The 23,602-nt window shown below is 43.9% G+C and overlaps 1 protein-coding gene across 2 annotated transcripts in view; it reads right to left on the reverse strand.

Moving 5' to 3' along the window:
* Positions 1-11,803, reverse strand: part of MGLL (monoglyceride lipase) — a 62,994-nt gene extending 51,191 nt beyond the window's left edge. For both annotated transcript variants that reach the window (XM_086619048.1, XM_086619046.1), the window contains exons 1-2: positions 11,728-11,803; positions 11,014-11,152 (exon numbers count right to left, since the gene is read on the reverse strand). In XM_086619048.1, coding sequence (XP_086475174.1) covers positions 11,014-11,152; positions 11,728-11,737 — 149 coding nt within the window. In that variant the 5' untranslated portion in view covers positions 11,738-11,803. The remainder of the gene's footprint in view (positions 1-11,013; positions 11,153-11,727) is intronic.
* Between the last annotated feature and the right edge of the window lie 11,799 nt (positions 11,804-23,602).

The raw sequence follows: 23,602 nt of genomic DNA on the forward strand, positions 1-23,602 counted from the left end.
TAGACCTGATAGTATGGTTTGTAACCAGACAATTCCACCCATAACGTGGAACTCTTGATTACTGCCTGCACCGAGTCAATTACCCGTCCTAACTTTTACCTTTCTCATCAATTTTGTCTGTGGCCCTCTATATTGGCAGAGATCTTAATTGGTTATACGTAACACACTGACGAACTCATCAAAAGTTCAGATGTCATAGATAACATGAGTCCCCAAACAGCCAATCTTCTTCTGTGTGATTTTCCAAAAGCCGGGGTGGAATTACCCCATAAAACTTAGAGACAGAACTCAAGGATTGATTTCTTAATCATAAGCATTTATGTATATTTTAACATACTTTGAGATTAAGCATGTTAATTTCCAATGATAATCCTATCTCGACACATCCCAGAGCTGCACTTCAGCCCTCCCCAGCTATGAGAGGAACCTTTGCAGAGAGAGGCTTTACAGGCTCTGTCAAATCAATATCAGCAGCTATTCCTCTGGGAAATCAGTAATGTCACAGGCAAAGCGTTTGCCAAGGCTTTGAGCATGTTCCAATTAATTCACTATTCACATTTGCTGTAGACCTGAGGTAGGAGAGAAAGTTGAACATAAGCAATTAAACGTGAGACACGGAAATCCTGCTAAGAAAGTGGTCACTGCAACATGTGCTTTAAAGGCTGAAATGTTCATTTGCCTTTTGGACCGAAGTAAACTTGAACCATAGCTGAGGCGCACTGGTTTACCTACAGATGATTTAATACTTAGCAAATGGATAAAGACTTCTGCCTACGGTTGCCAAATCCAGGTCTGTGTTATTTCTTGGCCACACTGAGCTAATCTGGCTGTCCGAGACTTTAGCTACGGCAGGCTTGCTTCCCGAAATGTTCTTTCATTTTTAGCACCAAGGCAGCTTCACCTATGGCAGAGAGAACTGCCACGCTAATGTAAATCAGGAGCTACTTGCCATGAGTTTTTAAACACTGTCTTGTTGAATTGCTCTCAAAAAGAGCTGGATGTACCAGCTTTAAACTCCAAAAGGTGGACGGGGACCTGACCGACTTGGGGTGCAACTACTAAAATAAGGATGAGTGGTAACAATAAAATAAAAGAGTATTTAGTTAGATAAATCCTTGGCTGCAATCACTTTAAGTACAGGCAAAGAAAGCTAGGGCATGTGGGATGCCTTTTCTGCAGAAAAGCTTAAAATAGAAAAGGAAATCAATACTCATTTACAGTATCTGGCAGTCACTGAACCAAAACATACATGTACACCTACAGCAGAGCAGAAATAACAACATTTATTTAAACCACAAGCTGTATTCTGCTGCAGGAACGCTGTGTTTTATGTGGAGCGCTTCCCCAGCAACTGAGAAGTACCACAGATTCTGACCATTTTAAAAAAATCTCAGCAATATCAAGAGCAAATACTTTCAATACCACAGTTATTAACCCTGCCACTGCCAGGCCGGCTCTGACTTCTCCAATTGCCGTCAAAGAAAGAGTCAGAGCTGCTGTGTGAGCTAGCAGCAGGGAAGATGCTTTGCCTTCCCTCCTGAGTTTCTCTTCCACCACATTAAAAGACACTGTTTGTTGGATCACATGCGAGGGGTGCATCTGTCACCGCCAGCAATGGGAAGAGTTTCATCAGCTGCATCCCTACACCATCCCTACACCCAACACCGGGGCCGCTCACGCATTGGAGACGCAGAGCTCCTAGATGAGGGTTGAAACATTCCATGTGGCGTGTGGGACATGGGGAGGAAGAGAAACCTCAGTGCTGTGGTTGTGAATAGGGATGGGGCTCAGGAGGGCTGGAGCCCCATGGCCGTGCCTTGTGGGGTGCCCGAGTGCTGGCCGGGGTGTGCAGGGCAGCAGAGGTTTGCTCACTGCCCGCAGAGCTGCGGGGCGGTTTGAGCACGGACATGCCTGAAGATGTCCTGGGCTTAGCAAAATGTAAACAAGCCTTGATGGTACATTTAGCTGTGCTGAGGGATCTGACCATCTCTCCTAAAGCTGTAGGAGAACACGCACAGCAGAAAGTAAACCTTTGAGGGTCAGAACCCTTAAATGATGCTTCAAAAGAGAAATGTACACCTATGTGTAAGAATGAGAGAATGTTTCCACCGACTGTGTACAGGGGTTTTAGAGGAAGGAGTAGTGTTTAACAAATCAATATTTCCCAAAGACTGAAAGTGAAATTAAATACAAACAAAGCGAATCTGCTGATTGTTTTGCTTTTTTCCATTCCCCAGCTCGAGAAATGTGACCAGTAAATAAACAGCATAAATAATAACAACAGCTGGCTTTTGTACAACACTCTTCATTCACAAAAACCAAAACACTTTACAAAGGGCATAACTAGGCTTGTTGTAGAGTCACATAATGCAGAGATGAGTAGGACCTCAAGAGGTCCTCTGATCCATTACCCTGTCCCAAGCAAGGACCAACCCTTCCTCCCACTGCCATGTAAACTGAAGCACAAGAGGTAAAAGCCTTGTCCATGGCAACACAGCACGCCAGGGGCAAGGATGGACACGCAGCGTGGTGCAAAACCTGACCCTACAGCAATCTGCAAGAGTCTAACAGCAGAGTCAAAATGTCACTGTGGGTTCCCTGAGCTCCAGCCCTGTGCTACACGCATGGGGCCACAGCGAACCTGGAAAGAAAAAGTCAATTTTTAAAAAGCTTTCTGTCCAAATGAACTTGTGGGCAGCTAATAATGTCAGAGAGGTGATTTGTGCATTTTCAGGACAACTTGGGTTGAGATGCTTGGTGCTCTGTGCTAAAATCATTTGCAGAGGGGCAGAGGATGACTGAACACCGATCACCTGAACATCCTTTTAATAAAATGAGATTACGAATGCTGCTCAGAATACAGTTTTTAATACTCCAAATATTTTAGACTACCTCTCACACAAAACTGAAAACATGAAGAAAAAGCTTAACCATTAAGTCAGCTAGATGTTATCTCTACAGCAATTTAATTACTTACTGCTTCCTCATCACTCCTCATGCCGTTAGCCCAGCAAATTAAGCCACTGCAGATTTCTGGAATTTGACAGTTGAATTTGAAACCTCACTGAGATAGTTTTGAAAAATAAAGTAAAAATATGTTGAAAAAATTATAAAAATAAGCTAATCTTGCCAGCTGGTGAACCAGCTAATGTGCTGACATCTACTGCAAATTAAACAACTTTCTGTTCTAAAAAAAGGCCAAAGACTGAAGTTTTATTCCCTCGCTCTGCAAGCTTCGGTCTTGATCAAGGAAGAAAGAAAACACAGAGAGCAAGCCCTTTTTATCATAGGTCAGATAGATGGCTGAAAAAAGATCAGTAATCCTTCTTGCCTACCAAATCTATAGTAGTTTGTACATTTTCTCCTTACCCATCTATACACAACACTGGACCAAACGATTACTGCGCTATTACCACTGAGTGTTTGGCTTTAGCCCAGTTGTCAATATTTTGCTTCCTTTTTTTCTCTCTCTCTTTTCTTTCTTCTAACAGATCACTGCTGAGGACAATTTACTGGTAGCTGAACAGCAGAGAACAACCAATGCATCACTTAGTAGATTTTAAAAAATCTCTCTTCAAACATCAAGCACTATTCAACCACCAAACCTCAAGGAATAACTTACTTTCTCTGGCAACTTTCATCTAGGACCCAATTTATATCACTTGCCTGGACGATTACACCCAATTCTAGATGAGGAAATAAAAGCACAGAGCAATTAAGGGTCTGATTCTGTAAATCACTGGTCATTGTGTCACTGCCTAATGACTGTCTTGACCATGTGTTTGGCCTGTTCTCTGCTCTTCATTGACTTCTTTATTTTGTTTTCTGACACTAAATTTTCTAGGTCTAGCAAGCTGCCTTTGACATCGCTTAGTACGGGAGGATTCAGAGGCTCTCATCGTCAAGTAAGTGCCTGCCAAGAAGAGATGAAGACAGCTCCTGGCTGCAGAGCAAGTGTCTGTCATGCAGAAGGGAACTCTCTTTCCTGCCAGTGGAAGTACTCATGAAGTTTGGTGTTACTGAAGATCTTGGGACATTGAAAATGGCTACATGGCTGCTACTGCAAAATAATTAATCCGTTTGGTCACAAACATACTGCATCTGTCTAGGAGAAACACATCTCCAAGTAGAGCATGCTCCAAGGCCCATCACCTCTCCTGTTCCTAGCTGTTTGAGGACAGCCGGTAGGAGGGTCCTTGGAGGCAGACAAATCTGGCTGGAGTGCTCTGGCCACCGGGACTCCTTCTGCTGGCCGCTCCCTGCCTGTCCCCAAGGCCACACTTTGGGACACTGTCTGGACAGTGAGGCTGGTAAGCTTTGAGACACTTTCCTGACACCACCATTCAGTAATTGCTCCAGGTCTGGTTGCTTTAGAAGGTGTTTGTGGTCAGGACTTGCCCACGGTTGGTATTTAGGACTGCTGTACCAGTATTTCTCTTACAGTTAACATCAGTGAGATTGATTGGTCTTCAAGAAGAAACCCTAGGAGAGATATAGTTTTAATGATGGTGAAAGACTTTACTCTGGCGCTGATAATTTCCTTCTGATAGCATAATAAGCCATACCGATACGGTGTCAGAATGTCTGTACTGGCGAAGTCAGGGCAGGGATGTCTGGGTATAGTTAAGGTATAACTGGGGTGTGATGAGGTAAGAGACCTGTCTAAGCATATCATAAGGAATCTCACGGGTAGGATGCAACTCTATCTCCTTGGACACTTAGGAGAATCAGTCATTTGCTATCAAGGCTGTGTCACATCTCTTGGATAAGGGACAATAGAAGGTTGTTAAACACTGATGGCTTCCATTCAAGTGGCACGCCTGAACCTAGGGAAGGCAGCTCAGCCAAATGGTCTGCAGGGACAGCTCTTAGAACAAAGCAATTTCCCTAGAAGAACAAAGAGATGAGATGTTCGCCCTGGCTCTGAAAAGCACAAAGCCACAGCAGCTCGAAGGGAACTTGCAAGGACACACAGGCCAACCAACTCCTCTGCAACAGGCATCTAGAAAAAATACCCTCTTCTAGCCAGTACAACTATACCAGCCAGCTCTTCTTGTAGATGTATTCATGGTGATCTTAAAGAGCTGCTGTGTGTTCCCAAGGGATGTTCAAGAGTGCTGAAGAAATTGAGGCAAGGAACTGCATGCAGCTGGTTTTATTATTTTGTCTAAACCCACACATTTCTTGCGCTAGTGAAGTGCTCTTGCATCTGGAACCCTGATAAAGTGGATGAGTTTGTCTGCTTCAAACTATTGTGTTGCTGTCAACAAACACTGGTTTAGAGTGCTCCCAGTTTGATAAGCTCAAGAAAAGTTATGCACCAGAATCTGAGAGGAGAGCCAGTGCAGGGTCTGCTCAGGATAAAGAGACCTGGAGGGACAAGGCTCTAACTGCTGAGTGACCAGCTCAGGGATCGATCAGGGTCATGGTACAAAGCCAGTACTGATCATCACACTTGTAATCCCATTAAAAGGAAATGAACTATCTGCATGAGAGAAGCCAGGTTTGCTTAGCTGTCAGGCTCTTGCAGAATCATGAGCAGAAATTGAGTTTTACAACACAATCTCAAGACTGTTTTTCTTCTTTTCCTCCTATTTCTACCTCTGATATTCACTGGGTTGGACAGCACTGTTTCCAAGAGTTTCATCAGGTGGCGTGCTAAGAACCAACATTGATTTTTGCTTTCTTTGCGGCCGTCTCAGGACCAGGATGAAATTTTATTGCTTTGAGATGCATAACAGGGAACTCCTAAAGCCACCTTGTTCCCACATACCGATGTCACAAATTTGCACACTTGTGCTCAGAAGCCGATCCTAACAGTGCGATGAGCAAAAGGGACAGTTTAATTACAATGTTTTTTCCCTTTGTTATTTGCCTTTTTCCTTGGGTTCTGTGGAATAAAAGGTGGATTTGCTTCTGTTGAACATTCCTGTGGGGATTGAAAAAAATTATCCTACTAAAAAAGCCTGTTGGAAATATCTACAGCAAGAATCAAAGCTGCTCTCCTGTCTGTCAGAGTCCCTCTTACATGAAGCTGGTTTGCTAATTTGCCCATCCTCTGGAAATGGGTAAGAAATCATAAAAGGGTGCCCCCATTCACAGTGAATAAGACAGTCACATGGAGCAAAGAGAACATAGGCATTAAAGGAACACAGACACGGCTGATGAATAGAAGGGAGCCTTTAGAAACCCGGGCAATAGCAATACAGCAGGCAAAGTCTGGAATGTTGATTCGACGATGATAATTGTTTTTTCCCCCGTGCACTGTGTACGATGTGATCAGACACAGAGGGAGCTGAATTCATCCTACGACAAACTGTGCTGACATAAGTCACTTCGCACCGTACAAATTTGGCCCTTGTGCGTTAGTTTGAAGTTGACCTCATTAGTACAAACAAAAGTGTTCTTCAAGAGTGACACTGAATTAGAAATTCCTTTGAGTATTTCTAGAGACTAACACCACACTATAATTAACGACATTATAATAAGTGACTTGATTCCCTTGCTTCGACTTCACTTTGGTTTATTTATTTATTTATTCGTTTTGGAAGGGTCTGAAAGTCAAATTCAGCTTTGTCATCTGCTCATGCTGGGAGCTGTGCTGTTCTTCTGGAAATGCCATGGTAATGCTGGTAATGAGGTGCCAAAATCAGCAAGCATATCCACCATTTAAGGGCCAGTTCAAATATAAAGGCAGTTTGTATTTCTGCACCACAGGCACTGCTGCAAAATCCTTGGGGAAGAGAGAAATCTATTTTCTCCTTATTGGCTCAGCCTTTCATTGCTAGCAAGTCAGAATGAATGACAGGTATTTTTCAAAGAGTAAAATAAATTTTAAAAGTAAATAGAAAAGTAGGTGCTTTTTGTTTGTTTAATTTCATATTTTTAATCACACTTGTCAGGTGTAGAACTGAAAGAACTCCTACAAAGACACTGTTTACTCAGACAATTGCCACTCTGTTCACTTAAACCATGGTCAGAATGTCTAAAGTTGAGCCAACCCATTTTAGTGTACATTAACGATTGACTGGGAACACATCTGTGACCCACACGTGTCTCAGCTTCAGGCAGCCTCCTCCGGCAGACCACTTCAGTTGCTGGCAATCATCTAAGTGCACCTAGAGACCACTACGTGGACAGACACACAAGCATCACACTAATTAACCAGACAATGATTTATGTTTGATAGATGAGGAAGCTCAGATACAAGAATGTCTGGAACTCACATTTTCAAAAGTATCCTCAACTAGAAGTGTCTCAAGCTTCAGGTGTCCAGCTTAACGTGGGTGACCTAGAGAGGGGAGAATTGAGTACCACTTTCTCTACCTGAAGTCAATGGTGGCTGCAGGCTATCAGCACCTTTGAAAAACTACGCTGGGTCAATAATCTCATAAGGTTTATTTGAGGTCAAGCAGAGGGGAAAAAGTGCCCTAGAACAAATTGTTTGTGCTTATCTAGGCAGTGACAGGAACAGCTGAAGCATCCAGAATGGAGAGGAAAAGAAGGTCATCTTTGAACTTCTCCAGGCCGTTTAGGGGCCTCAAAGGAAACGTCTTGACTTCTCCTCCCAACTTTCCTTCCCCTTCCTCATCCCACCTCTATTCTTAGAAGCTTTGTCTGAGAGCTGGGAACAGAGCATGGTTTCTGAATTCCTCACCTCCTGTTACCTCATATTTTGACTCAGACCACTCAGGGTGGTGGCAGAGGTTTTAACCTTGCATGGAGCTGTTGATTTTATTTACACAAAGACTGCTTTCCCATTAAGTAGGATTTCTTCAGCTATTAGGACACCCCATAGGCACGCGATCAATCCGGTTGGTACCTACGATTTACTTTCTCCAAGAACATTACATGGTCCTGAAAACACTCTGCCTTGCTCAGATCTTAAGCTTTGCACTCAGTGCCAAAGAGTTACCTGTCTTCATGCTCCACAAATCCTGCTGTTGGCACGATACATGAAAAACGACACCAGAACATACCGCTTTTTCCTCCCTGCTGCATTCCACAAGACCACTTAATTACATCTTAAGATGAACTGGCTCAACAAGTTGGGCAGCTTGCAGGGCTGCTGGCTGGGGAAGTCGCACCTGCATTGCTGCCAGCAGACAGCAATAGAAGACGACACCCAGTCCCCCAGCCCTCCTCTTAAGAGTGACTTCCCACCGGAAAAACACGTGGAAAACACTGCGCACGTCCTTCCTCAGTCCCATTACTACCTACTCTATCTACCCCATCTAATCATTATGACATCTGAGTGCCTTTGTGTGTCAGCTTCCTGTGAAGTAAGCACCTAAATCCCCCTTCCAGACAAAGCAGACCCTGCTGAGGAAACTCACAATAGGTGCCTTTCACTCACACGACAACCTTGGCCTCGGCGGCACTTACAACAAAGCTTCCATATGTGCACCAGTATGGGCTGATCAGTCAGATCAACACCACACGGGATCAAAGCCTGGATATTTGTGAGTACGAAGCAAAAGAGCCTTACAAAATATCCCCATCTTCCTGACAAATAGTTGTTTGGGTTTTTTTAAAAAATATGCTACAGCACATTAGCCTGCCACAGCCTATTATCCACCTTTGTGGTCTGTTCGAGGAGATAAAAGGGAAGCACCAGCTCTGAGGGGCAATGTCTGTCAGTCGGCCTCACTCTCAGACACCACTTAGCTATTGTTGGCTCTTCAACCCCGGGCTAGGGCTACTTTTCAATTTTTCCTTTGGCAGATATCCCAGTTTTTTCCCCTCCCTGGGGGCGGATCAAGGATGGTAAGTTCTATTCTAATAGGAGCCAAGTCAATGATAACCTTTGGGCATGTGCAGTGAAAAGGTATTTCTACTGCCCTAGCTAGGGCTAGATGCATAATGGATCAATGAAAAGATCCCACCATTTGATGGTTATAGCGTCATTCATTAGCGTTAAGATTTCAAGCTGAATCAACAATTGAGTTAGAAGACTGAAAGAGTCACCTTCAGTATTTGGAATAGAATAAATTGTAACAGGTCTGTAAAAGTCCCCTGAGGTGTCTCTCTTTCTCTCCCTATACATATATATATGGATCACTTTGCTGAACATTTAAATTAGATGAAAGTTGCTGAGTCTTCTACATATGAAGCTGAAAAAGCTGAGCTACTTATGAAAAGTGAGGTGAAAAAAAATATGTATTTTTGGTTTGCCTATCAAGCACTTCAAGAGCATTCTTGACTGTAGATCCAGGCACTAACTTGTTTTTCAGTCACTTACCCATCTCTCTCATACGTAACAATGCAAAAAGAGCTAATAATAAACAGCACGCCCCCTCCTTATACACAAATAACGCAAATGCAAACACACACGCACACGCACACACACACGCACTTAGGAACCACTTTTAAATGAGCAACACTGATCCCATCTACTTTTGCTGTCACAAAACTAGGGCAAGCTCGCTCTCAATTAACCACTGGTGCACAGAGCTCTAAAAAAAAATTACTACCCAGAGGACTTAGACACCAAGTTTTAACTCTCAGCTCTTTATCATCCTTCCATTTCTAGATCAAAGACCCATCCACTCACTACTAATTTGCTAAGAAATTAAACATGAAAAAAGAAAGCAATTTCCACAACTGGGTGAAGAACGTTGTTGGCAGTTAATGATTAATTAGTATTATAATACAAGACAGGCTGGTTTCACAGTAGTAGCTTGTTTCAATAGCATTTCTTGTTCTGTAGAGGAAATCTTCAGGTTGGAGCAAAGACTATGTAAAGCATCAGTGCCAAAAACTTTCCTCCGTATTTCTGAAAGGCAGCGGGTAGAAGTAACTACGAAATGCTCTGTGGACCAGGTGATCTTACGTCAAGACTCATGTTCTACAGCCCAAGCAGTGCGATGGAGCTACAGTGGGGTGGCTGCAGAGTTCCCCTCTCTGGGAACAGCGTAGGTGCTTGCCCACCTCCCAGCTCTATGTTATTCCCATCGCCACTTAGATTGGCAGGCATAAAACCCAAGGCCAGATAACTTGAACCCGTACTCATCTCTCAGTATAGCTGCAGGCTGACTGGGACATGGGATGATGTGTAACCTGTTGGGTGGTCGAGGAAAAAGTTTAACTCCTTACTAGAGCTTGAACAACTTTTTCCTGTGACTGTTTCTAGCCGTATAAAATCAACACAGCTTTTTCTGTTGGCTTGCAGACAAAAGAAAACAATATCCAGATTTTTATGAAGTTGCTACCTATATTACTAGATATTACCAGTGGTAGCATGAATACATGCCAAGCCAGCAGATACTGGGAGGAAGAAGAAAGATCATAACTATGGGAGGAACAGAGATAGCTTTCTATAGCAGATCATAATCAGCACACAATCAGCATAGAAAGCCATTACCGTAAAGGGATTATTTAAATTATGAAAACAAGCATTATTTACATTTGTCTATCTGATTCCTTCTCCATCTTTACTACTCAGGTCAGGTTTGAAATCGCAGTTTACAATGAAAGCGCTCCCTGAATCATTTACTAACTATAAATAATTTAAAAACCCAAACAACAGTCAAAAAGCAATGCAGTCAAACCATATTCTGCCTGTTGCCCTGAGATTTCAGCTACTACTGTTCAAACTGAAGTCAGATGCTGGCATTTAATCTGTTGACGCTAAGAAAATTAGCAAAAGTAGACATCCCTAAGCCTGTATCCCATCCCTCCCTGATTGCCTGTGCTACTAGTTTGAAGATAGTTGTTTATTGTTGATAGGCATCAGCCACCTGCATGTGCCACGGAACTGCCAACCAAGCCAGCTGTGCCTGAAATGCAAGTAACTCTGTGTTTTACATCTGTAAGGCTGACTTGAGTGAGTAAAGGTTTGGAGCATATAGTCTTTACAGCAGGGCTCTCTCAGATGAGAGAAATCTCTCTTAGTGGCTCTGTAGAGCTCCACACACACAGCCCTGTAATGCCAGTCAAGCTATAAATAGTAATTACATGAACAGAGTCGTATTTACTGATAGCAAAAAAGGACATTTGCTTGAAAGTGCTCACCTGGGAGTTGCTGCTGGCTTCCAATACCTGCAGAAGAGATACTGCCCATCAGCATTGATGATATGGGGCAGGTCCTTGTATGGGATGTTTTGAGGACTCCGCTTTGGCGAACTTTCCTCTGGCATTCTGGAGGACTGAACTGCAAGGTGTTGGAAGAAACAAGACATACTTTAGAACAGGTGAAGACAAGACAGATGCTGATAGGCTTGGCAGCCACAGACATTCAAGAAAGTCAGTCAGTAAGGCAAGCACCACTGATGGGAGTCTCCCTCCAAAACCCCAGCCAAAGACCCCCCAAAATCTTTACTGCTTTAAACCAGAAATGTAGCATTTTGTGTACAAAAAAAGCTCATATCTCAGGGGAGGGCATTGGAGAGAGGGAAAGGAGGGAAGATCAATCCACCATCACTACTTCATTACAGCTTCCTCTCCCCCACTTCTCCATCTGTGTTTATTTTGCATCGTTTTGTGAAACGGATCCTAAAAAGAGTATTTTAGCTGCAATCAAGTGCAGACTGTGCAGCAACCGCTCCAGATAGGAAAAGACAGCTGCATAAAAGATTTATCTCTGCCTTAACATTTCCAAAGAACAGCGGAGGGTACGCAGCAGAGGTATCTGCCACCGTGTCATCATGAAGATCTCCTCTTGACATCTCCACCAGGAACGTGGCGGCGGCGAGGAACAAATCATTTCCAGGAGAATTCGCAACAAACCTGTTTTCATCCTGTGCAAGGGTTTGCATTCTAGTGAGGAGCCGGCATCGCAAGTCAAACGCAAGCAGATGAGGCTTTTCGCATCTCGCTGCGGAGACGCGTTCACACTCCGCCAGCCGCGCAGCCCCCGCGGTCCCCGGCGGGTCCCTCCCGGGCAGCTCCGGTGCGCCGGGCGGGCTGCGCGGGGTTCGGCGCAGCTCCTCTTCCCGGCTGGCTCGCTCTTTGAAGAAAGTCGCTTGGGTAATTCACCACTTCTTGTTCATTTCATCACTTTTTTTTTTCTTTTTTTCTTTCCTTTTTTTTTTTTTTTTTCTCTTCTCAAACAAATTGCGTGTGTGGGCTCAAGTGGCGGTGGTGGGAGGGGAGGTTGGGAGGGGTGGGAGAGAGGGAGGGCTTGACGAGTGGGAAAACTGCAGTCCACTTTCCAGAAGCTGCTGCACGCACATCAAAGGCACCTTGAACACATGCAGCTGGAGCAGCTCAGAAAGTTCCTGCCGCTGCAGGTTGTTTGCAACTTTACTTCCTTCCTGCCACTTACTGTTCGGAGGCCACGGCGACGGGGGGAGGCGAGGGAGGGGGAGACCTTGTTCTCAAAGCGATCCCCGCTGCGAAGCCATCTCGCGTGTAAGCGCAACTTCCCCGGCCCCGCGCTGCCAGGCGGGGAGCGGGAGGGAGGGGACGAGGAGGAGGAGGAGGAGGAGGAGGAGGCGGAGGAGGAGGAGGAATCCGAGCACCGACGCGATCCCAGGTCGCAAGCCCCGCACACGCATCCTCCCGCCGCGGCGAGACCGTCAGCCTCCCCGCTTCCCCCGGCGGAGCCGGAGCCGGAGCCGGGCGGCTGCACCGCCCGCTGTGCACCGGCTGCTCCCGCAGGCGGCGGCGGGCGGGCGGTGCCGCGCCCGGGACGCGGTCGCTGCTGCCGCCTCGGCTGGGCTGAGCTGGGCGCCGACCGAGCAGCGGTGCCCGGCGGGAGCGGGGAGCGGGGAGAACGGCGGACCGCCGCGGTGCGGGGCTGGGGAGGGGCGGGGAGCGGCCCGCGGGGCTGCCCGGCCCGCGGGTGGGTCCTCACCGGCTCAGCCGCCGTCTGCCTCCCCGCTGGCTTCACATGGCTGCCGGTGGCGGGGCGGGGGGCGGGCAGGCAGCCGCAGAGCTGCCCGCAGCCCGTGCCGGCTGGCAACCCCAAAATCCCGGGCTCTTGCCATAGGAGTGGCGCTCAGCTGCCTGCCGCCGGGCTGGCGGGGCCACCAGGGACCCCCCCGGGCAGCGTGGACGGCTTTTATCCGCTGAATTCAGAGGGGGAGACTAGGAAGCCGTGGTGCCTTCAGGGCTTCCCCCGTTTGAACCGCTCTTTGTAGTCCCGAATCCGAACTGTACGCGGCTCTTCAGACTTTGAAGCCGCGTCGGGAAGACTGAGTCCTTCAGGTACTGGTTCAGAGGAACACCCAAGCCCCTTGCTTTGCACCCTCGTTCGTGGTAAAGGCAGTTTATAAATACAGGATGTAATTTATGCACACGTGAGCTAATCATGCAGCCAAGCACCATAGATTATGTGCAATACATAGTTGCAACGGCGTAATTTGAGATCTGTTTGATGGTATATGACACTTGCTTATTAAAACTGTCACAGCAAGGTTCCCCAAAGTTAAAATAGCTTCCCAGCCTTAAGGCATCCCCTTACTGAGTTTTGTCATCTAATACTGGTAAGTACTTAGCATTCATTGAACCCTTTTAAATTTTTTATATTAAAGGCACAGATTCAGGCCTTTTACATTTCATCAGGATAATATTATAAACTTTAATTTTTATATGCCTACATATACTTAGACATCTCAGGCCTTTTTAAGAAGAGACAGTTATTACAATATTTTTTAAAGCTAGGCAATGTGCTCACTGAACCCAAACCTGGGAACAAAGGCTGAGGAAAGGAAAGAAATGTATACTAACAATAATAACAATAAAGGCAAAACCTCAGAGATGACCCATGTAAAAACAAAAAGGAAATCAAAAGCAGACTCTTTCCTCTTTCAGTATCATTTATATTAAATGCCCTAGAGGGGGTTTTAGTTATAAACTGCAAAAGCAGAATTACATATTCCTGTAACTGCTATTGTTTGGGAAAAACAACAACAACAACAACACAACATTTATGATTGTTTATAATGAGTAAGATTTAGGTCAGATGGGGAGCCCTGGGAGCTGAACTTGGAGGTGTACAATTTGCTGGGCCAGCTACTGTCCAAGCATGGATGTGTGGGATTAAAGAGCTATCACAAGCCAGCTCCAGAGCTGGAAGAAGCAAGGGCAAATATATTTGTTTAAAGGATATAGATCAGATAATAATCAGATTAAGAAGAATAGAAAGAAGGAAAGAAGCCTCTTCCCCTGCTCTCACAGTTCATCTGCCAGGAACACTTTACTGCTTCCCTACAGCCATCCTTGAAACCTGATGCCAGGAGCAGGCTCCTCTCCCACTGTGCTGCTGGGAATATCCGAGTTCCCAGGGCCACAGAGAGGTGGGAGGAGACAAGGAAGAATCTTCTGAGATTCAGGATAAAAATAACATCTCAAAGAGTATGACCTTGGTTGGGACACAAGGACGAGATCCTGTCTTTGAGAGCTTGCCCTCATCAGTCCAGATCCGCAATTCCCTTGATACCCCGTTAACCTCTGTGTAGCTAATGTTCCAGGCAGCAGGACTGTGGTCCAACCTGTGCTCTCTGCCAGGCCCAGATTCTCACCATTGCACAGGAGTGGAGGATCAGCCAAGCCCTCCTTCCCTTCTCCCCAACTTCCCTGAGCCCCCAGGAATTTGAGGACATTCCTTCTCATAGGTAGCACACCCTCCTCCATCTCATGGTAACAGCACAAAAATGAACGAGAAGCAACTGCTGACTAGTTACCTTATTATTTTATGGAGTTTAAACCATGAATGAAAGGCCAGCTGAGAAAACTGGATTGGGTCTGAAGAATTCACCTAGCTGATATCCAGACAATACACAGGGCTTTAGCAGAGCAACTGTTGCGTACTAGCTCCCTGTGAGAAATCTAAGGGATGTCTGAGCACACAGTGTTTATGAGACTGTAACGTCTTCTCTTGTCTCAGTGGAGTGAAATACGATTTGGAAATACAGTTTAAGCTAAATCAACTTCTTATTAAAAAATAGAAATACACTTGGTGAATCTTCACACTAACTCAGTAATTGCTTAAGCCTTGTAGGGAAAGGTGTTTGGTTTATTAAAGGCTGAGCCGTGCTTGGTGTAAGCATCTCCATTGACTCACGAGGTACCCACAGGAGCAGAGAGAAAAGGATTATGCCCTCAAATAAGGCAAATTTTAGGAAGAGAATCAATTGCTGGAATGACAGAGAGAACACATATAATGAAAACTTGTTATCACAGCAAGAGGAGAGAGAGAACAAGAGGAGAGAGAGAACAGGCTAGAGAGAAGACAAGGGAGTAGGAGGGATGAGAGACAGCATGGCGGGCTGGCGTGTAGTTCTGATGGTGGAGTAAGGGAATGATATAGGATTTTCTTTGTTGTTAGGCTTTCATTCATAAAATGAATTTTTATAGGATCATATCCTATTAGCGTGTAGAGATCAATAGACTATATGAGATCCTTCTGCTCTGGTTGACAATACCACTCTTAAATTGCAAAGGAACATTTTTGTTTGAGAAGCAGATTTGATGGGATGTGGGTGCTAAGCCATTTGGGATTCTGCTCACCAGGACCACAAAGAGAACTTTTGCTGACAAGAAGGAGGAAAAAAACCAATAGAGGAGGAGGACACAATAATAAAATATCTCAGAAGTATGTGGTTATGGAAGAACCACTCAGAACTATGTGGTTACAGAAAAATGCTGGAAGTTACAGTAGTCAGGGAGTAGCTGGAGAGAGCAACAGACAGCACAAGCAAGAGAGCACTTGGGAAACAACGGGAGATGAAGCATGAAGAGGAAAAATTAAAATCCAGTGAAAAGCAAAGAAGCCAATGCCACTAAAGCTGTCAGTTGAGAGTCATTGTTTTGGATTTGCCCTTCTCTTTGGCCGTTTTTTTTTTTTTTAATTTATTTATCACTAGCCAGAGTCCAGGCATTCAGCTTTACCGGTTTTTGTAATCTACCCTTGCTTGCCTGTTGGTATTCCTGAATAAGACGTGTATCGGGATGAGACAGAAGTGGAGGCTGGGATAAACTGCCTTAGTTTTCCTGTAACATAACTGTGTTAATGCCTTGTTGCCAAAAAATAAAACTTGGTGTCAGGCAAACCGGATTGAGGAAGAAAATGTTAAAGGATAATATTTGGTTGATCAGGTGAAGCTTGACAATGATAACCAGCTTTGTGTTGGCCTGCAGTTCTGCAGTGTCGTGTACCTCTTCACAAATTAGTGCCAAGTGAAATGGAGAAAGGTTGAAGGTTGGTGCAGAGATATCTGAGTATCACAGAAATTGTTTGCAGGCTTCCACTGATTTGTTGCCCATCACTGATTTCACTTTCCCTAATCAGTGAGAATAGAATGATTAGATTAAGCTACAAGTGGTTTACTACCCTTAGATGCAAACTACAGTCAATAAAGTATTTTTACCATGCAAATGAAAATAATTAGTGGTAAAAATAGTCCTATTTTTTTTGCAAATCATGCTATCATTAGAAGTCGCTTACAAAGCTGTGGCTGCAAACAGTAGCTGTGTGAGTGAAGTGATTGGTATCTTGCCTGTGCTTCTTATTTGACAGGACCAAAAATACACACTTGAAAATGCACTCTTTGAATATAGGTTTCAGTCCTTTAAACTGATGTATGGAAGATGACCTATCCTACATAGATGCTAATTTGAGAGCTGGTTGTTTTTAATTACAGAAGCAATACACATTTTGTTTGGCAGTTCATTTGGGTTTTTAATTCAAAACACCACAAGAATATTAATACCAGATTCTGAGGTGTTCTTAGTATGAAATATATAAAAGGCATCTTCCAAAGGTAGGAAATTCAAAATGAAAGGTGGAAATTCTGCCATAAAGTTTTGTCTATAGAGGGGAAGTTTATAGAGTTATTCTAGCAACTCTCTCACTTGAGAATAACTCTGCCTTGGGAATAAATATTGCTTTTATAAAAGTCTGGAACTGCGTAACCTTCGCAGTGTCCCAGCAAGGGAGCTGATCCGCACTGGATGCTGCAGAAAACAGCTCACTGGTGGATTTTCTTGAGTGCCCGAGCCCCTGGATCTGAGAGTCTGCAGTGAGTATTGCAGGTCTCGGACAGTAGAGGCGCAGCCACAACTTTCCTGTGCCCTGGGGATGTGTTAGCCCTACAAAATACCCCTTCCTCCTGGTTTATTTATTTTTGTTTAAACCATTTTCCCCTTTATCAAAAGAAGGTTTTCTTTAAACATTTGTCCCTTTTTATCTCTGTGGCCCAGTATTGGTTTCTAAATAAAAGTTTCCTGTGGGGTATATAATTAGCCCATTTCTATAAACCACTTCAGTGGTTTATACTCTGGACAAGCACATTGCTGCAGCACTTGAAGGGAAATCCTGTCCTTGTCACTGTGAGGACAGACAGATTAATGAGTCTGTTACGGGACGGCATTTCCTATTTTACTGCGATATGACTGCATGTGGCCATGTTACTACTGGGAAAATGTTGGTCACCTCAGTAGAAACAGGGACTTTATGGCAGAAAGTGTAATTAAAAGTCATCTTAGAGGAAAACGTTCTAAGCTTTGAATTTTAATATGCATAAAAATCAGAATAAGACAACATTATAAATTTTCTCCAGCTGGAATTATGGCCTCAATTTTGACAAGTACCTGATCATTTCTTTTCTCATTTCTGTTACTAAGGATGACTGCATAATCCACTTTGGAAACCCAGCATCATTGAATCAGGACTAAATCACAGAGCCAAAAGATACAGCTATTCTGTCGTGGTTCGTGATGCTTTATTTCGGTAGCCAAACTGGAAGCGTTGACTGGAGCAGAGTTATTATTGCGCCGCCTGGTTTTCTTGCTGCTTTGCAATTGACAAAGCATCATTTATCATGCTTTGCCTTCCAATTTTTCTTTGCATGTTTTCCAGCTCATCATAACATAATTATGTTTCTGTTTCTTCCAGCCAGGGGCCGATACTTTCTTTTACTAAGACAACAGCTGCACTGCACAACCTTGATGAATCCCCATAAGGGTAAAATGTGTCTGTGGTGCTTGTTTCTGCCTTGGCAACCCAAATGTTCAAGCTCTTTTTTATGACAAGTGCTGTTCTAAAATGCACCCAACCCCGATGCTTTCATAGCATTTCTCAGAATGAGGTTTTATATTGTAATTTAGATTTGAAATATTAAACATCCTGGCTGGTTTGTAATTTTAAAGGCTTCTTCTGTAACATTTCTTTTTATAGTGTTTATAGGTTCATAAACACTGAGATGGAATTTTAGAAGGCCATAGTTACTGATGTGCAATTTATTTTTTGAACTAAATTGATTTTGTGTGTGAAAATCAGCACAATCTGGAGGTCTACTTTATGGCCCTAAAAGGCATCTTAAGGGAGCTCTCATGGTACAGGTGAATCATTTCCTTACTTGGCCTCAGTTGGTTCAGCCACACTGCAACATAAAGGTAATTATACCAACCCGAACTATGAAGTGCATTAACTGCTAGTGATGGAAAATGCCATACAAGACACGCAGTATCTTTATTATTATGTATTCAGATATTTTATTTAACTCTAATTTAGTACTTTGAACCTGAGATTTCAAAGTACTTTGGAAAGGAAGGATAAAATTTTTGTTTTACAGGAGAGAAATCAGGGCAGAGAAAAGTAGGGCTCAATACTGGAGGCAAGCTGAGGGAAGAATCTGTGCTTAATGCTCCTGATTTTATTTACCTAGTTATACTGTTACAAACTCCCGTCTCATCTCAAAATCCATCCATCAGAGCACTGTGAACAACTGAAGCAGTAACTTTTGCAGTCATTAAAGATTACCCAGATTTGCAGGTGTATGGAATATTGTGTCCTGGACAAACCCACAGCCTGGGTAACTACATCCTCCAGGGCAAAAATTTCCCTACAGTTTTGCTTTCTGTGCTAATCTCCTGGATGTTATTACTGTTGCCACCATCATTTGAAGCTTGCTTATATTTCAGGCATAAAAATTACAGTAATACTGTACACGGAGGCAAGAGTTTTGCTTAATATGATCAAGCCTGTTAATATCCATATGTGCCATGATCTAAGGATACCTTGGGATGTTTGATCATGAAAATGTATGTAGCAGTGTTTTAGCACTGTCCACCGTAATGGTTACTGACGTAATTAACCTGAAAAGCTCTTAGATGTTAATGGAAACTGTACTTGCCCAGCCAGGGCTGACTTCATCTTCTGTCCATGAACGGTGAGTATAATTCTGCTGTTGCTAGAAAAGGTAGCAGGCTTGTTGTTTTGGATATACAATGAACGTACAGCTCATGAGAAGAGCTTGCTGTTTCTTCCTTGTAACTCCATGGCAAATTCTGGCATATTCTGCTCAGATATATTTTATCTTTTTTTCTCATTTATCTCTGGTTTCTTTACTCAGTCCACTCACACATGTTCATGTAAGACGTGCATTTTCTTTCTGATTCATGTACAGTAATTACTTCCTAACATCTGCCTCACAGATTTTGTAGAAAAGTAACTCTGCAAATATTAAGAAAAAAATTAATGAATGAAATCTTTGAAATCTCTATTACTGGAGCTTGTTATCCACAGCTGACTGGATTCATTCCCAGCCAGGAAGCTGGTTCAGCAAAACAGCTGCATTAGTTATTTAACTGGAGGCCTGATTCTGCTCTTGCTCACGCTGATGTAAATCGGGAGTAGTACTAGAGAAAATAAAGAATATCCCTAGTGCAAAATGCATATTGGAGAAAAAGTAACCATTATAGTATGGAACAGCAAGAGAATTTTAGCAGATACTCTGCCATCCCGGTATAGGTGTTAGGCAGTATCTTTGTGTCTTACAGAAACCTTGTAGCAAACACACTGCACCCCTGGGAGTGTTCTCCTGTGTATATACTGTGGTAGCACCAAGTGGCCAACGAAATTAAGGCCCTTTTGTGCTCAGTGTTGCATCCTAATACCATGAATTCAGATGAGACTTACTCTGTACTAAGCTCCACATGCGTTACTGTTTGCATCTAATTTGTAATTGTTCCCAGTTATTTAATTTTTACAGGATCTGCTACAATTTACTTTATATCTTGTAGTGCAGGAAAACACACTTACTGGTTTTCCTCCTAGGCTGGATTAATGCATGTAATAATTAAGCCAGAAGTACACTTAGAGAAGCATTGCAGTGAAAAAGGGGACAGAACATCCATAGGCAAAGTATTTCCCATGTAAGGTGACAATGCTGTATCTCAGGACAACAAAGGATTGTTACCAGAGCCTCATATGCTCTAGAGATGGACTTCTTCAGTCCTCAAGGCCTTTAACACCCTTTGTATTTGTTCTTATTGTAAATTAGCAGCATGTGCTGTTAATAACATCAAAAGTTACGGTATCTAAGAATTCAGCTCCCCAACCCTCATCCTATTTCCTCCAACACAAGATATCTATTATATCTTGGCTACAGTCCCTGATTGTCAAGTAGCAAAGGTATTAGTGGTTTTGTTTGTGCTCTGGAGCCACGAGCATCTGCGGTTGCTGTGGGCTGGTGATGTCAGTTCAGATTCCTGTTACAGACCTGCTGGTAGGGCTTCCTGGACAACTGCACATAGGAACCTTCCAGTTCACAGTACTCTGCTTTCATACCAGCGTGCGCTTATTATTTTTACTCTTTGACTTTTCCTAGTACATTACTGAATCTTCTCTGAAGTTACAGTAACTTTTTAACTGAAAATCTAAGGTTTGGAGATGCTACAAGAGGAAACACTCAGCTCCTGGATATAGGTAGGTTCATGAAACTCCATCATTCCCAAACCTTGGGAGGTTTTGAGGAAGAGGACAGCAGAGGGAAGGCAGCAACGTTCAGCAACTGAGCCAGAGAGCACGAAGCATCTCTTCCTCTCCTGTGCTGTGAAATGTGTGTGAGACATACTGACACGTGTCCTCAGCCCCATCCCGAGCTCCGTGCCCAGCGCCTCAACATCTGCAGGGGTGTGATTTGGTTTAAAACAAGGACAAACTCCTAGCCGTTGATGTTGTGAGGCTCAGTCTGAAATGAGGAAGGGGTGAAACCAATCCAGCAATGTCTGCCTGAGTCCAAAACTTCCCTCTGTGGTCCAGTTCAGACACGTACCCCAGGCTGCACCCCAGCAGTATAGGTCTCTGCCATGGCTCATCTCTCTCCATCTCTGTCCTCATTTTCAAATTTCTTCAGCAATACGTTCTCCAACAAAGAAGGATTTCTGGGACAACTTCAGTAAGGCTGGGAAGTATGTAAGAGTGAATGTTTCATTCAGCACAGCACCCCTTGGCCATTCATATATGTCTGATGATCAAATATATTTTTAATTATCAATCTGAGGTGTGGTTTTTTTTTTTTCTTTTTGCTAGACAATACCCAACTGTCTTGTAAGAGCTGTTGGGATTGAGCCAGAGAATTTGGCAGCAAGATACGGAACATTTGGGCTTTCGACACTTAGGAACATATGGAAAGAGGTTTGGAAGATTGCCACATGGGGTGTAACTTGGAAGATGCTACATTTCTTCATCCTTTTTTTGTGGACAGAAGTAGAAGAAATTTTACTTTTTTGAAGGATCCTAATTCCCATTTCCTTTTCTATGATGTACTGCTGCTCTAGAATAAACCATTATGCTCAGTTGCAAGGTTTGAGCAAAATCAGTGCATGTTTATGGGCAACTGTAGATGGGTAATTAAAAGGGTGACAGTATTGCAGATCTTTCCAAGTTTTTACCACCTAATTCATGAGATCTCTTGCAGGTGAATTCACAAAGCTACAATCTGGTGACTCAGATCATGGGATGAAAGAGGATATTTGGTGCCTGGTCTGAGCCAGGATGTGTGCCATTTACCAGGTTCTTTGAGGATAAGGCTCTGGTAGGTGGTCCATCCTTGCTTCCCATGACCATCTGTCTCGCCATCATCTTGACACCCATGGATGGACAGACAGTTCAGGTTGTTTGTATGCCTCTGGGACATAATTTCATCATGTGGGTTGGAGCTCCAGCACTATGTTACAAATGCCAGCCATGTTTGGGGCAGCATGGTATGGGAGAGAGGAGCCACCTCCAGCTCAATGCTCAGGACTGGACATGTACGAACCAGCATCGTCTTCACACTACTTTAAGGACAGATGCCTCTTGCCCATGATGGGGGAAGTCCATGCCTCTCAGTTATTGTCAGAAAAGCAATGCATAGTTTGCTTCATATTTGATAATTCATTCATCATAACTACTGCATAAGAATGGGTATTTCAATACATTTTTCATGGCACAGTTGTGCACCAGATTGAGGGGCTGCAGCAAATGCAGAATTTATTGGAATACACAAACCTGGATATCCTTCTTAATTTGCACAATTGGCACATGGGCCCTGAAGCTTAGTGAATACTAATTAATCTCTCCGACTGGCAGGAACGCATCATCATCCTGGTTTAGCAACGAGGGATAACAACCAAAGACAGAGATGCAGGGACTTGTACTGAGTGACAGATAAAGTCACAGCAGCCAGAATTGTGGCATCCAATTATTATTACCCAGCTGTCTTGAATTGAGTAATTAACTAATTAACTAAGGTTTAGACCCGGCCTACAAAAGGTGGGCCATTTCCTCCTGGCTGTGGAAGATGCAATGGCATCTTTGGAGCTGCAGCCCAGGCTGGTGAGCAACACCTGGTGATCCTGACGTGATACATCCAAGAGACCCTGAGGACCGAGAGCTGGAGCGAGAGTCCTTTGGTGAAGAAGGTAAAGCTGCAAGCCCTGATGTCATATTTGCAGGAGGAAAGTGTGCTGGAGTTGGAATGAATGGACTGGGTCTCTGCTCACTGCAAAGCCTGCTTGAAAACACCTTTGAAAACAAAAAATTGTAAAACAAAAGGGGGAATTATGGCATCCAATTATCATTACCCAGCTGGCTTGAATTGAGTAATTAACTAAGGTTTAGACCCTGCCTACAAAAGGTGGGCCATTTCTTCCTGGCTGTGCAAAATGCAATGGCATCCTTGGAGCTGCAGCCCAGGCTGGTGAGCAACACAGAATTACAGTTGGTTTTGGTGTCCTGAATAGTAAATCACCCAAGTTTGCCAAGACTCCATCTGAACAGGAGGATGGAGGCATTTTGGGGCTTTTCCCTCAATCGCTGTTCCAAATAACTCAGCTCTGGGCAGGCTGCAGCTCTCGTCCCTCCCAAGTGCTCAGGTTTCCTTTCCTTGAGAAGGAGTGAGACCGATGAGGAGAAGTATGTCAGCTCTGCCTTCAGCAGGGAGCTGGAAAGCAGCCCAGGTATGCATTCACTTCTGGGAATTGGGAAGCACTCTCAGAGTCTGCGTTTTGGTTATAGCCTGAGTGTTTCTTGCCCACAAATTCATTGCAGCTTTTTATCTTGTGTTTTCATGTGACAGTTTGTTTTGATGCATGCAGCCAAACAATGACTAAACAGGGCAAGTTCCTGTTCTTTCTTTGCTAATGGTATGCCAGGGGTCACTAGGGTATCTCTAGATTCTGAAAGGGATAAGTGAAGGCTAAGAAGTTACATCCAGGAACTGGAATCGAGCATGGAGGAATTGGTGACCAGAGCGGAGGAAAGAGCATCTCCCCTCAAAGGCATTCAAAGGCCTGTGGCAATAGCTCTTGAGGACTGACCATGTAACTCAGGAGACCAAATCATTTGAATAAGATTTATTTTAGAATGAAACCTCTGCCTTTCTGAATAAAA

Source organism: Tauraco erythrolophus, chromosome 12 (genome assembly GCF_009769465.1).
Source record: "Tauraco erythrolophus isolate bTauEry1 chromosome 12, bTauEry1.pri, whole genome shotgun sequence".
Taxonomy (NCBI): Eukaryota; Metazoa; Chordata; class Aves; order Musophagiformes; family Musophagidae; genus Tauraco; species Tauraco erythrolophus.